Here is a 13,879-nt window from a genome sequence, read left to right on the forward strand (position 1 = left end):
AAGATTATATTCTAGTATGCAAGTGGTAGTCTCAAATAATATGTGCAGATTCAATTCTCTCCGTCCTTTCCCTTAATTAATCCTCCCTTGTAATAGAATGTTCTTAATTTTTTTTGGTTGGAAAAAAATTCACATGGCCGACGATCTCAAATTGTTCTTTTCTAATTAACGTGTTGTTAATCTTGATTATTCAATTAGCATATTATTAATCCGTGATATCACTTAGCAATCGCATGTCATTCTGGCTTTACGGAATATTAGCCCTGTGTGCTTGGAGCTATTACTTTATGTTTAGTGTTAGGTAATTTTCTATTATTAATATATCAGACTATATTTAGTAGCATTATGGTCAAAAATTACCTATACATGGTAAGATTATAAATTTATACGCATCAAAACACCTTTTTTTTCTTCTTTCTAATGACGAATTGTCACCAAAGAATGGGAAGAAGCTAGTTTAATTTTTTTTAATCTCAATTAAGATAATGTTTTCTTTTTTCTTCTTTCTTATAACGAATCGTCACGAAAGAATGGGTAGGAGTTATAACCACAATTCAGATCTTCAATCATAATGCTTTTTTCTTCTTTTTTCTAATGATGAGTCGCCACAAAAGAATGGGAAATGAGTTCTTATCTCAACTAACATCCTCTAGCTAGTTTCAGAATGAGTACTGTGTCGTATACTAGAATGAGGAAAATTGCTTACATAAAGTTAGTTTTTGGTTTAACCATTCAGTACTTGAAATCCATTTACTCGACTAATACGAATCAAGCCTAGTAGACCTGTGAGTAAATAAACGTTAGGGCGGAGAGATCCCGACCATCTCACCACATCTTTTGATAGTCATATAAGCTATGATATAAGATTTTTTTTTTTAATTTAATGAAATAATAGCAAACAAAAACAATAGCATATAAATATCAAGAATATTATAAAAGAAAGAAATCTTGGTATACAACTTTGGTCCAAGTAATTTTGCCGTGTCTTCTTTTGTTATATTTACCCTAAGATATATGTACTAAAACAAAGAGACTACATTGTTACTATTTTGTTTCCAAAGTGAACATATTCATTAATATATCTTGATGGATTCATATCTTGTCTCAGGTCCAGCATGTTCAAATAATTAAGGAGAATAATGTAAGTCCCATGTGAAAATGGAAGGATAAATTTGTTTTCTTCAAGGAAGAAAAAAATAAAAATTAATGAAATTCACAAAATTCCAAAGTTTAAAATCCATAATAGTATTATCTCAAGTTTTGTAGCAGTGTTTTGATATTCTTTATATTCGTACCACAATACCCCCCCCCCCCCCCCCACATGGGCCGCTCAATTTTCTCTATTTCTTTCAGAAAATTGTCAAAAATTGCAAAATATATCAAGCATTTCCATCTATAAATACCTACTCATTCCATTAATTTCAAACACCAAGCAAACATCATTTCACTAATTAGCCACATTCAATTGTTGAGAGTGCTAATTACTTAACTCTTAGAAATGGCTAAGTTTGCTATATCCTCCATTGCCCTTCTTCTCACTTTGAACATTCTCTTCTTCACTATGGTTAGTTCCACTAATGTCCCATGCCCACCACCTCCCCACTCCAAGCCCCACCCTACCCCTAAGCCCCACCCCAAGCCTACCCCTACCCCATCTACCCCATCCACCCCATCATCAAAGGGTAAGTGCTCAAAGGACACACTTAAGCTAAAAGCATGTGCTAACTTATTGAATGACTTAGTGCACCTTGTTATTGGAAGTGATCCAGCCAAGACTCCATGTTGTTCTCTAATTCATGGACTTGCTGATCTTGATGCTGCTGTTTGCCTTTGCACTGCAATTAAAGCCAATTTATTGGGAATTAACCTCAACGTACCTCTTTCCCTCAGTTTGTTGCTCAACAACTGTGGAAAGTATGTTCCTAAGGACTTCCAATGCGCATAAACTAGCTAGCCAAATTTCGTCTCTTTCAGAAAATTTACGCTTTATATATTTTTCTTTCAGTGTGTTTGGTGTTTTGTATGCTTATAGTTTTCTTGTATTTTCAAAGGAAGTATATTGTATTCTAATTGGTTAGAAGGGAAGGATAGTTGCATGCCTTCTTTTCGTTGTATTATCACATTTTAAATGAGTAATAAATGACGTATTGTGGAGTTTATAGTACATAACATGCTTGATATATATTGAGTTTCCTATGCTAATTATTTATGTGTCAATACTGTTTTGCGTTTTAAGCATAGTTGAGGTTAGGGAGAATGTAATATGATAAAAAACATAGAGAAACAGGGAAGCCAAAAAATTGAGAAGCTTAATATTTAATTAAAGAAAGCCAAAAATAAATAAATAAAAAAAAATCACCAGTCAATTTGTTTTCTTACATTGTGTACGTACGAACAAAGAATGGCCTCGAGCGAGAAAGAGAATTTGCAAAGCTTCATGTGGGGTCACTCGGAGTTTCTAAATTTATTTTAAAAAAACCAACTTAAAGTGGGCTTGTTATATAAATAGTGTCAACTTCATTGTTTACTTTTTTTTTTTTAATCTGTATACATAGATTATTATACATATTTATACAATAAATTATATATATTATACTTCTGCTGTCTATTTTTAGTTTAAGAGATTAAATGGATTATTATTTAGGCGACAAGGTCGCAAGTTATATAGTATGATTAGGTAGGCTGATGACCTTGCAAATCAAACTTGGGAGAAAGAGACACCTTCAATATTCCCTTTACACTAAGGTTCTAGAATTGAACGTACAAACGTGAAAGTATATTTCAATGCAAAATTAGTTAAGAATTCAAGATTAACTACATAATGGATGAAATAAAATCGAGATTCAACGTGGATTAATTGCTCTATTTTTTCCAAAAACAAATTCAAATTCAGATCCTAGCGCACCAGCTTATTAACCTTTTTTGATTTTTAACCCTTCGATATCCGGAATTCATTGATCCGACTAATATAGAATCGTGCTGAAAAGATCTCTTATGAGAGGTAAAACATTCCTTATCAAAAAGTTTTCAGTTTTCAATCGTGACCTCTTATTAAGAACGGATAGATTCCAACTATTCCACTGCAACCCTTCTCATATTACACTTGCTTATTCATTTTCTAGATTCCTTTCCTCTTTCTTTTTTCAATGTCTGTCGGCATTTAGAAATCATTATCTTTCTCAACCTATTTTGTTTCTGTATAGGGTAAAATATGTTATATTAAATGATCGTATGGGAAAGTGACACGTGGAGCCGAATACAGAAGATAGCTGAAACCGAAGACAACGACCCCGTCTGTTATCGGAGCGAATGATATTCATAAAGATAAAATAAATGTCTGCCACCCGGTAGCATTTAATGAAGAATACTCTACAACATTAAGTACAATATTGCCTGTTACAAGAAATGTGGCATTCATTACCGGCCGTTACACATTCTTCTATTTGTTAAAGAAGGGCTTGATCCTAGGACTTTGTTCCCTAGGTGCAGCTATAAATAGTGAGCTCTATTATCATTGTAAAGGACACGAATTTTCTGGCAAACATATGCTATACTCTATTCAAAGCTTAATATAATTTTATCCTCTTATTTTTGGATATTATTGCTGTTATGCCTGGAAGCCCTGCTCTCGGAACTACTATTTCTGCTATTTTGTCTCCATCTCAAGGCTAAGTATTATATTTTTATCTAATTCATCTATTATTTCAGGATCAAATTAATTCACTTATCTAGAAATCACATACAAATTCAATTATATCATTTTACGGGTAAACAATATGGTGCCCACCGTTGGACCTAGACATTTGTGTAATTAAGTTGGTCCTTGCCTCTTTTACTAACGTGTTTGATCATTTGATCTTAGCAAAAAATCATAAAAAATGACAAGTAATGGTGCTAACAACACACACAACCTTGAGGCCCAAGGAAATTAGCCTCAGCACGAGGATTCAATCAGTGATACCCGTAGTGAGAGGAACGAGGCCACATCAGTCCACGACAGGAGGTACCCGCGACATGTTCGGGAGGCGACTCCTGATGATGCTGAAGAGGAGCACGTCGTTGAAGCGGTAAGGGTCCTGCATGAGCAACAAGAGGCCATTCTAGGCCATCTCACACGGCAGGATAAGGTTATGACAAAGTTAAAGCAGGGGTTATCGGGTGCTTCCAATAATGGGAATGGACGAGGTCCAACTCCTCCTAGTGCTCCCGTAACTCAGATAACGCAGAGGGTCGACAACAATACCCCGAGGGGCGAGGTCGGCTTTGATGGGGCTGGGGGGAGCAGATATAGTCACAACAACGAGAGCGATCCCTTCAAAAACGAACTCATATGATTTATAAGGGAAGTGAACGCCCGCATGGACCAAATTCTAGTTGCACCACCGGTGCTGAAAGGACCGAACTCAAAGAAGTACACTCAATTACCATACAAACCAAGCGCAACACCAGAATTAATCCCGAAGAGGTTTAAAATGCCCGACGTGCCGAAATATAATGGGTATTCAGACCCTCAAGAGCATATCACCACCTATACAATGACGGTGAAGGGGAACGATTTAGCTCCCCACGAGATTGAATTAGTTTTGCTGAAAATATTTGGAGAGACTCTCACGAAGTAACGTGGTATTCGCTGTTTTTCGAGCATTCAATAGACTCTTTCGAGATGCTCGTAGATTCTTTCATTAAGGCCCATGCCGGGGCCAAAAAGGTGCATGCCCGGAAGGCCGACATATTCAGAATTGCACAAGGAGAGTCTGAGTTACTGCGGGAATTTGTAACCCAGTTCCAGAAGGAAAAGGATGTTGCTCCAGGCCGTTCCGGATGAATGGGCGGCTGAAGCATTCACCAAGGGTTTGAATCCGATAAGTTCTAATGCTTCCCGGAAGTTTAAAGAAATCTTGCTCGAGTTTTAAACAACGACTTGGGCGGATGTTCACCACCGGTACGAGTCAAATATAAGGATTGAGGATGATCAGTTCGACTTCCCGGCATCAGTTAAAGGTCGGGAGAAGAATAAAGAGAAATCAAAAAATAATTTTGACACAGATAGACGGTCTTCTATGATCTAGTTTTTGCCTTATGAACGGGCTAAAAGATACGGCAGAGGCTTCCGGTCGACAGACAGGTTCGTTACCGATAGAGGAACTGATCACAACTGGAATAACAGGTCATTATAGGACAAGGAAACGTCAGGTTCTCAAGATCCTTCCTACCCCAGACTTTCAGAATACAACTTCAACGTTAGTGTAGTAGAGTTGGTATCGGCTATGAGGAACATCAAAGAAGCACAGTTCCAGAAGCCAATGAGGTCCGATCCCATCCAGAGGGATCCTAATTTGTAGTGCGAATACCATAGGACTAAAGGTCATCAGACTGGGGACTGCCGACATCTGTGCGAAGAGGTGGCGACACTGCTGAAAAATGGCCATCTCAGGGAATTCTTAAGTGACCGAGCCAAAAAAAATTACGGTCGTAATAGTGACAACATAGAGCCCTCAAAAGCAGGAGAAGATCCCCCGTGCCTAACGATCAACATGATTTTTTGGGAGAACGAGATTAACGGGGTTACCTTCTCGGCAGCAAAAAAGATGAAGGTATCAGTAACCCAAAGCAAGAGACTCCGGGAAGTCACTGCAGACGACATAACTTTCACGGAGGAAGATGCAGATGGATTGTTGCTACCACACAACGACGCATTGGTAATTTCTTTAAATGTATTAGATTTTAAAATCAAACGTGTTCTGGTGGATCCATGGAGTTTGGCCAATATTATATAATGGAGGGTATTAGAGCAAGCTAAACTTACCGGAAGCATCATTCCGGCCATAAAACTCCTCACCGAGTTCAACCTAGCAAGCGTGACAACCCGAGGAGAGATCCTGTTGCCTACGAATACCGAGGGGGTGATGAAGACGACCCTTTTCGAGGTGGTGGATGATGATATGGGCTACAACATTATCTTGGGCAGACCATGGTTGCACGAGATGAAGGTTGTACCATCGACGTATTATCAGTTGCTGAAATTCCCAACTCCCGAGAGGATTAAACAGATAAAAGGCGATTAACTGGCGGCAAGGGAGATGAATGCGATTTCGGTCTCCAGTAGCAAAGGGAAGGAACATGCGGCATATTAATTACAGGAACCGGCGCCTGCTCCCGAGTCAAGCGAAGTCAACCAGGGGGAAGAGGCATCAGTATCTTATCAGGTGCCAAGATATTTCCAGGTACCAGAAGAAACTGACGCAACAAAGTCCACAACGGAAGAGCTTGAGCAAGTCGCATTGTTCGAAAAGTTCTTGGAGAGGAAATTCCACTTGGGGACAGGACTGCATCCCAAGCTCAAGTCTGGGTTTATTGAATTTCTTAAATTTAACGTCGATTGTTTTGCATGGTCGCACGCTGATATGAAAGGTATCCCAACGGAAGTGGCTGTACACAAGCTAAGCCTAGATCCTAACATTCCTCAGGTAAGACAGAAAAAGCGTCCTATTGCTGAGGCCAGGAATAAATTCATCAAAGAAGAGGTAACTCGCCTACTTGATATCAGTTCAATCCAAGAGGTAATGTATCCGGACTGGCTAGCTAATATAGTAGTAGTTCCTAAGAAGAATAATAAATTTCTCATGTGTGTAGAATAAAAGGACTTGAATAAGGCGTGCCCAAAGGACTCGTTCCCATTGCTAAACATCGATCAGATTATTGATGCAACGGTCGGGCATGAGTTAATGAGTTTCCACAATATTTACTCCGGGTACAACTAAATTAATATGAACCCAGAGGATCAGGAAAAAACTCCGTTCATAGCGAATTTCGGCACATATTGCTATAATGGGATGCCCTTCGGGCTAAAGAACGCCGGAGCAACTTATCAGCGGCTTGTAAACAAGATGTTTGAAAAACAGATAGGGAAAACCATGGAAGTTTATATAGATGATATGGTTGTTATGTCTTTGAACACAGGTGATCATCTTAAATACTTGCAAGAAATTTTTGACATCCCAAGAAAGCATAATATGAAGCTTAACCCCGAGAAGTGTGCGTTCGGGGTCAGCTCCGGCAAGTTCCTGGGATTTCTGGTGTCATAAAGGGGGATTGAGGTTAACCCCGATAAAATCAAAGACATCGAAGACATCTTGGACCAGCTATCAAGCGTAAAAGAAGTTCAAAGGCTCACAGGGATATTGGCCGCTTTGAGCAGGTTCATATCCCGATCTTCAGAGAAATGCCACCATTTCTTCGCGCTACTCAAAAATAAGAACAACTTCGAATAGACCCCGGAATGCTAGCAGTATTTGAGGGATTTGAAAAAGGTACTTGTCAAGTCCTCCGTTACTATCGAAGCCGAAGGAAGACGAAAAATTGTTAATCTACCTAGCAGTCTCTGAGATAGAGGTAAGCGCCGTTTTAGTCCATGAGGATGAAGGTACGCAATATCCTATTTATTACGTTAGTAGAATTTTAACGGGATCAGAAACCCGCTACCCGCATTTGGAGAAGTTGGCCTTGGCCCACGTAGTCGCTGCTCAGAAGCTAAGGCCTTATTTCTAATGTCACCCGATAGCTGTGGTGACCACCTTTCCCTGCTGGCCCGATGCTTGGGAGCTTCTGAAGCCAATTATGTTATGTGATAAGTCCACAAAAGGATCTATGAAAATCATCCGATGCAGATTCCTTGGTACTAAAGTTGGTACAGACAGGATACTACTGGCCCCGAATGGAATAAGTCGCCTAAGATTTTGTTCAAAATTGCGATAAGTGTCAACGCTACGCACCATTAGTACATAAACCAGCTGAACCATTGCACTCAGTTTTGTCACCATGGCCGTTCATGAAGTGGGGAATAGATATCGTCGGACCACTACCGCCGGTCCCTGGTAAGGTAAGGTTTCTTTTAATTTTAACTGACTATTTTTCTAAGTGGCTTGAAGCATGTCCTTATCAGAAGATCGGTGAACGTGAAGTGGTGGATTGTTTGTGGGAGAACATAATTTGCAGATTTGGGATACCAAAAAGGATAGCCTGCGACAATGGGCCACCGTTTATAGGTGTGAAGGTCACGAAGTTCCTTAAAAACTTGAAAATCAAAAGGATCACATCTTTACCCTATCATCCGAGCGCAGATGGGCAAGCAGAATCAACGAACAAAGTGATTATACAAAACCTCAAAAAGAGATTAGAAGCAGCCAAAGGCAAATGGCCCGAGTAACTGACTGGGGTACTATGGGCGTACCAAACAATGGCCAAATCGAGCATAGGAGAGACTACTTTCTTCCGTGTGTATGGAGAAGAAGCCCTGATCCTGGTGGAAGTAGGGGAGCCTACCTTGAGTTACTTCCAGGCAAATGAAGAAGCAAAAAATAAAGCAATGCTAGTCAATTTGGAGCTGCTCGATGAGTGCAGGGACTTGGTGCATATAAGGATGACAACTCAAAAATAGAGAATAGAAAGATATTACAATCAAAGAGTTAACCTCCGTTATTTCAAAGTGGGAGACTTGGTTTTAAGGAATGTAACTCAAAACACCCGGGAATTCAATGCAGGGAAGCTAGGTCCAACATGGGAAGGCCCCTACCGGGTTTCAGCTTTCACCAAAAAAGGTTCATACGAGTTGAAGAATCAAGATGGAGAAAATTTGCCAAGCAACTGGGATGTGGCACATCTCAAGAGATACTATTGCTGATGAACATCACCTGTACTGAAAGTATGTGCTGCACTCTTTTTTCCTTCGTCCTGTTTTTGTCCTAATTAGGTGTTTTGGCAAGGATTTTCACGAGGCAACAACGAAAAGCATATTGCAAAAAAGGCTTCAACAGCAGCAATAAGACCTTTTAATAACAAGGCACACAAGTGAAGAACCACTTCGGAGCGGTTAGATAATCTTTTGCTCGGTAGCAAAGTTCCTACCGGGAAGTTAAGTTTGTTAACGAACAAAGGTTACCTGACCGTTCACAAGTGCAAGCCACTAGGGGATTGTTAGATAGTCTTTGACTCGATAACATAAATTCCTAAGGGGAAGTGAAGTTTGTTACCAAACTAAATATTATCTAGCAATTCATTAGCGGAATCCTCGAAGTTGTTAAACTTCCAGTGTTCCAATTCGTATTCTTCACATTCGAACACTAGGGGGGAGGGGGGAGAATAGTTATATCATCGAGACCGGGGACTGCGTGGCCATTCCCGTAGAAATAAGTTGTGCAAGTTAACCACAAGAAATGCCAATTTCCTTTTAGCATAACAAATGCTTATGCACTTTTTGAAAATAAAAGGAATAAAGTAAAGTCCTTTTATTTTTATCTTATTTCTTGTCTGAACGATGAATTGATTTTGTCATTTGAAAGTTAAACAAGTACTTCAAATGATAGTACCGTAATGAACATGAGACATACTCTTCAAGAGCACTGTAAACATAAGAGGTCCCTCGCTTATGAAAACTCTCATGATAAAGGGTTGATTTCGGAAGAACTTAGGCCCTAAATCCAAATACTTTCGGGAGAAAATACACCCAAAGCCTTGCATAATCAGACAAAAACAGTAAAACTTGCACAAAAATGCTTAAACGAGAAATGATGCAAAGATTAAACTTGCATAAATGTTCAAACAAAAGAACACAGAAAGACTCATGCAATACTTGAGAAAAAGATGTTTTTATTTATAATGAATGTGCCAAATTGGTACAATTAAAAAAGTTGGGAAAAGAAATGAAAAGCTAAGTTGCTGCATCTCCGGAACTCGGAGGAAGAGAAGCATCCGCGCTCCCAGGAGAAGTGGGTAGATCTTCCGCCGGCTCGATCTCTTGACCTTCATCATTTTGACCTTCAAAATCTTCACCTTCCAGTTCCTCTTCAGTCCCGAGAATTTGGAACTGGAACCAGAAGAACCAGAAGCATCAGACCTGGCCGGAAGACCCCTTTAGAAGTTGACTCCAGCTCACGGGCTTTAGAAATTTCGGCATCAAAGTCAATGACACCCGCTTTAGCCTCTTCCAAGGTTTTTATCCTCATGTTGTACATAACATATGTTTTTTCAATAACGTGGGAAGCCAATCGGTGCTTGAGTTCTTCTTTAAGTTGGTAAACCTCGGCAGAAAGATTTTCCCGTGCGGATCCAACAGACCGGAGGCTACATCGAGATCTCGGACAATAGAGATGAAAAGTCTATTATGCTTAATGGTCCTATTATACTTCTCCTCCAATTGGGCATATTTCACCCTGACAACATCAAATTCGTCAGTTTTGGAGTTCAAGGCCGCCTCCAAATTGTTTAATCTTTCAGCGGAGGCAACCTCACAATCGGATGCAACAAGAATGACACTATAGACTTCATTCCATTGGCCCTAGCCTCTTCAAATTGAACCCTCAGTGGGGCGATCTCTTGTCTAACAGTATCTACTTGTTGCTCATTTTGCTGCAAACGAGCCTCCAACACAATAGCCTTAGCAGCTTTGGCTTCCAGTCTGAGAGGCGAGCAACAGATTGGTCCCACTCGACCAAAAGTTGATCATGCTCGGAGGTAAGTTCCTCCTTATCTCGAATCAACCTTTGGAGGCCCGCGGAAGCAAGGAAATTGGCATGTGAAACAAAAAAGGCAAACTCAAAATACTATTAAATCAAAGATAGAAGAGATAACAAAGGAAATGAAGAATATACCGTTGGGGCATTGTGCATAGCATTTTTCAACAAGCACTCTCCCGAGAGAGATTGTATCTTTTTCCAATCTTTTTCTGAAGCCAAAGGCTTCAGATAGTTAGCAAGTTCCACCGGTCGGGACAACAGGTTTTCATCCGGTAGAAACCTAGAGAGTAACGCTCCTCCTCCTTTGTGGATCTTCTGAGGGGGCGGCGTAATTTTGCCCAAGTTCCCATGAACTGGGGACTGGGGGAGAGGAACATCCTCTTTTTGGACAGATACGGCCGGTGGAGATGATGTAGCAGTTGCTGGTGGAAGAGTCGGTGAAGAAGGTGATGAAGCTGATGGCGTTGAAGGATAAGAAGCGGTTGCGGCAAATGTAGTACTGGTGTTGGTTGCTCGTCAACCAAAGATGGTAGGGACTCAACACTTAGCCTCACAGTACCGGGTGCAGCGACTCAGATCTGGAAACGGGAGTTGATATTTTCCACCATCTCAAACTCCCTAGAGCGCCGAGGTATTGTCCTCGGTTGGTGTAACTAACTCAACAGATTGAGCAGTCTGTTGAGATGAGGAAAGTTGCCGTCTTCTATGTAAAGAAGCCCCCTCCTCGCTGGTTTCCCCATCATCGTCAATCATCACGGTGTCTGTGGTCGGCCCGGGACGAGGGCTCCTCATCACAACTTCCGGATAGGACTCGGGTGAGGCATTCTTCGCCCTCTTATTCTTTCACCCGGCCTCGGAGGAACATCTTCTTTTTAGTTGCTTGTTCTCTGGCCGGGGACTCCGGGAAGAAGCACTCGTACCAGAAACAGGCCCGGAGACGCTTGTATGTGTGAAAGCCTCCTGCAACAGCCTCCCCGCATCAGCATGATTAGCCAAAACCTCCTCTTCGAGGACGATAACTGAGCCCTAAGGTAGACCAGGATTTAACAAGAGAGAAGATCAAACAACTTCCTTTTGTGAAAAGGTAAAAACAAGATGAGATTAATTTACTATAAATTTTGGTCTTCCACCCGTATTTCAGGGACAAGTCTTTCCACGTACGGGTTTCGGGCTTAGTGACGTCCAAAACTTTCCGGACCCATTGGTCCAAGCCCTCAACCCTAAGTGTAACCCACTGAGTTGCTGAAACAGGTAAAGGAAGAAGAGTCAATAAAAATATGGATGATCTTTAATAGAAGAAGAAACAAGTGATGGACTTACGAGTGCGGTTCCATAATTCCGGGAAAGCCGGAACCGTAGATGGGATGATGTCACTGGTGGCGACTGAAATGAACCATTCCATCCACCCACGGTCGTTGTCATCATCCATGCTAGATAGCAATGCATAGTGACCACTATTGATGGAATTTATCATTCCCCCGCGGAAGATTTTGGGTGAATAGAGGTTCATCACTCGAGCAAAGGATAGCTCTTCTCGCGTCTCCTGGCACAGGCGCCGAAGACAAGCGATTGTCCTCTACACGGAAGGGCTTACCTGTGCCAAGCACACCTGATAGCGGAGGCAGAATTCCACAATGATGTAGTCAAGTTCTCCGCTCAGAGAAAACGCTCCCAAAGTAAAGGGATACGTGTAAAAATATGTAAAACCCTTCTTGGGTAAAGTTATCTGCTTCGCCAGGTCAGACGCGAAAATATCCAAATCTTGATAGTGACAGTCTTCCTTTACAGTAGGGATACTGAAAGGGCAGATAGAAGAAGAGTATACACTAACAGCCCACATATGAGGGTGAGCAGAAGGGTACTTCTCTTCAAAATCTTTGGTGGTAATCAGATTCTTTTGGATGATGGTACTCACCGTAGGGGGAGCAGTATCATCAGTTTTACCTTTGTTCTTTGAAGAACTAGGGTTTCTTGAAGAAGAGGCCATTTTTTATCAGAAGGAGGATTTTTCTCTCAAAGAAGGAAGCTAAAGAAAGGATAAAGTCGAAGTATGAGTTGAGTAAAGAAAGTCTGAGAAAATATAGAGTATTATGAAGTGTAAATGAAGGAGGTTGATGCGTATAAGTAAAGGTATAGGCGACTAAACTCGTGGCCATAATTACCTCTATAACCGGCAAAAGTGATGCTAAATCATGGGATGATGTGTGTTCGGAAAATTAAATGCGGAGAGACGTGAATCTAATCAACCATCAGAAACTTTTCAGAAGGGGTCATTAAATTTCCCGCCAAAAAGAATGTTTCTACCAACTTTCCGGTGACACAAAGTTATGCCACCGAAAAGCAGGGGGACTATCTGTATAGGGTAAAATGTATTATATTAAATGATCGCATGAGGAAGTGGCACGTGGAGCCGAAGACAGAAGATAGCTAAAACCGAAGGCAACGATCTCGTGTGTTACCGGAGAGAATGATACTCATAAAGATAAAATATATGCCTGCTACCCGATAGTATTTAATAAAGAATATTCTATAACATTAAGTACATTGCCCGTTATAAAAAATATGGCTTTCACTTTCCGCCGTTATACATTCTTCAATGGCCCTTATAATTGACATTAAAGAAGGGCTTGATCCTAGGACATTGTTCCCTAGGTGGAACTATAAATAGTGAGCTCTATTATTATTGTAAAGGACATGAATTTTCTGGCAAACATATGCTACACTCTATTCAAAGCTTAATATAATTTTATCCTCTTATTTTTAGATATCATTGGTATTGTGCCCGGAAGTCCTGCTCCCGAAACTACTATTTCTGCTGTTTCATCTCCATCTCAAGGCTAAGTATTATATTTTTATCTAACTCATCTATTATTTCAGGATCAAATTAATTCACTTGTCTAGAAACCACGTACAAATTCAACTGTACCGTTTTACGGGTAAATAATTGCTTAATTATTATTAGAATATCATTCGATTTTCTCCAGTTCTGAAACTTTCTTTTATATACAGTAATTGCTATCATATATTCCCTCTGTTTTAAATTAAATGAGGTACTTTCCTTTTTAGTCTGTTCCAAAATAAATGACACACTTCTAAGTTTAGAAATAATTCAACTTTGAACTCTTCATTTTACCCATTTTACCATTAATGAGAAGTTTTTATAACCACACAAATGGCATGGCCCCACAAAACTTTTACGGCTTAAAGTATTAAGACTACAAGTTTCAAAAGTCTTTTTTTTTTCTTATACTCCGTGCCGAGTCAAACCACCTCATCTAAATTAAAATGGAGGGAGTATTGAATATTTATCTTTTGAATATTTATCTTGAATTGTTTTGCTAAAAAATTAAAAAGGTGCTCCTTATATG

At 40.2% G+C, this 13,879-nt stretch overlaps 1 protein-coding gene across 1 annotated transcript; it reads left to right on the forward strand.

Annotated features, from left to right (window-relative positions):
* The first annotated feature begins 1,410 nt into the window (after positions 1-1,410).
* Positions 1,411-2,164, forward strand: LOC104097698 (14 kDa proline-rich protein DC2.15-like). The gene has a single exon (XM_009604312.4). The coding sequence runs from the start codon at positions 1,499-1,501 to the stop codon at positions 1,943-1,945; it is 447 nt and encodes a 148-aa protein (XP_009602607.1). The 5' UTR covers positions 1,411-1,498; the 3' UTR covers positions 1,946-2,164.
* Positions 2,165-13,879: the final 11,715 nt, after the last annotated feature.

This window comes from Nicotiana tomentosiformis, chromosome 8 (assembly GCF_000390325.3).
Source record: "Nicotiana tomentosiformis chromosome 8, ASM39032v3, whole genome shotgun sequence".
In the NCBI taxonomy this organism is placed as follows: Eukaryota; Viridiplantae; Streptophyta; class Magnoliopsida; order Solanales; family Solanaceae; genus Nicotiana; species Nicotiana tomentosiformis.

Excerpts from the sequence above, each read along its gene's own strand:
- LOC104097698 (XM_009604312.4), top strand. The coding sequence starts at position 1,499 with ATGGCTAAGTTTGCTATATCCTCCATTGCCCTTCTTCTCACTTTGAAC.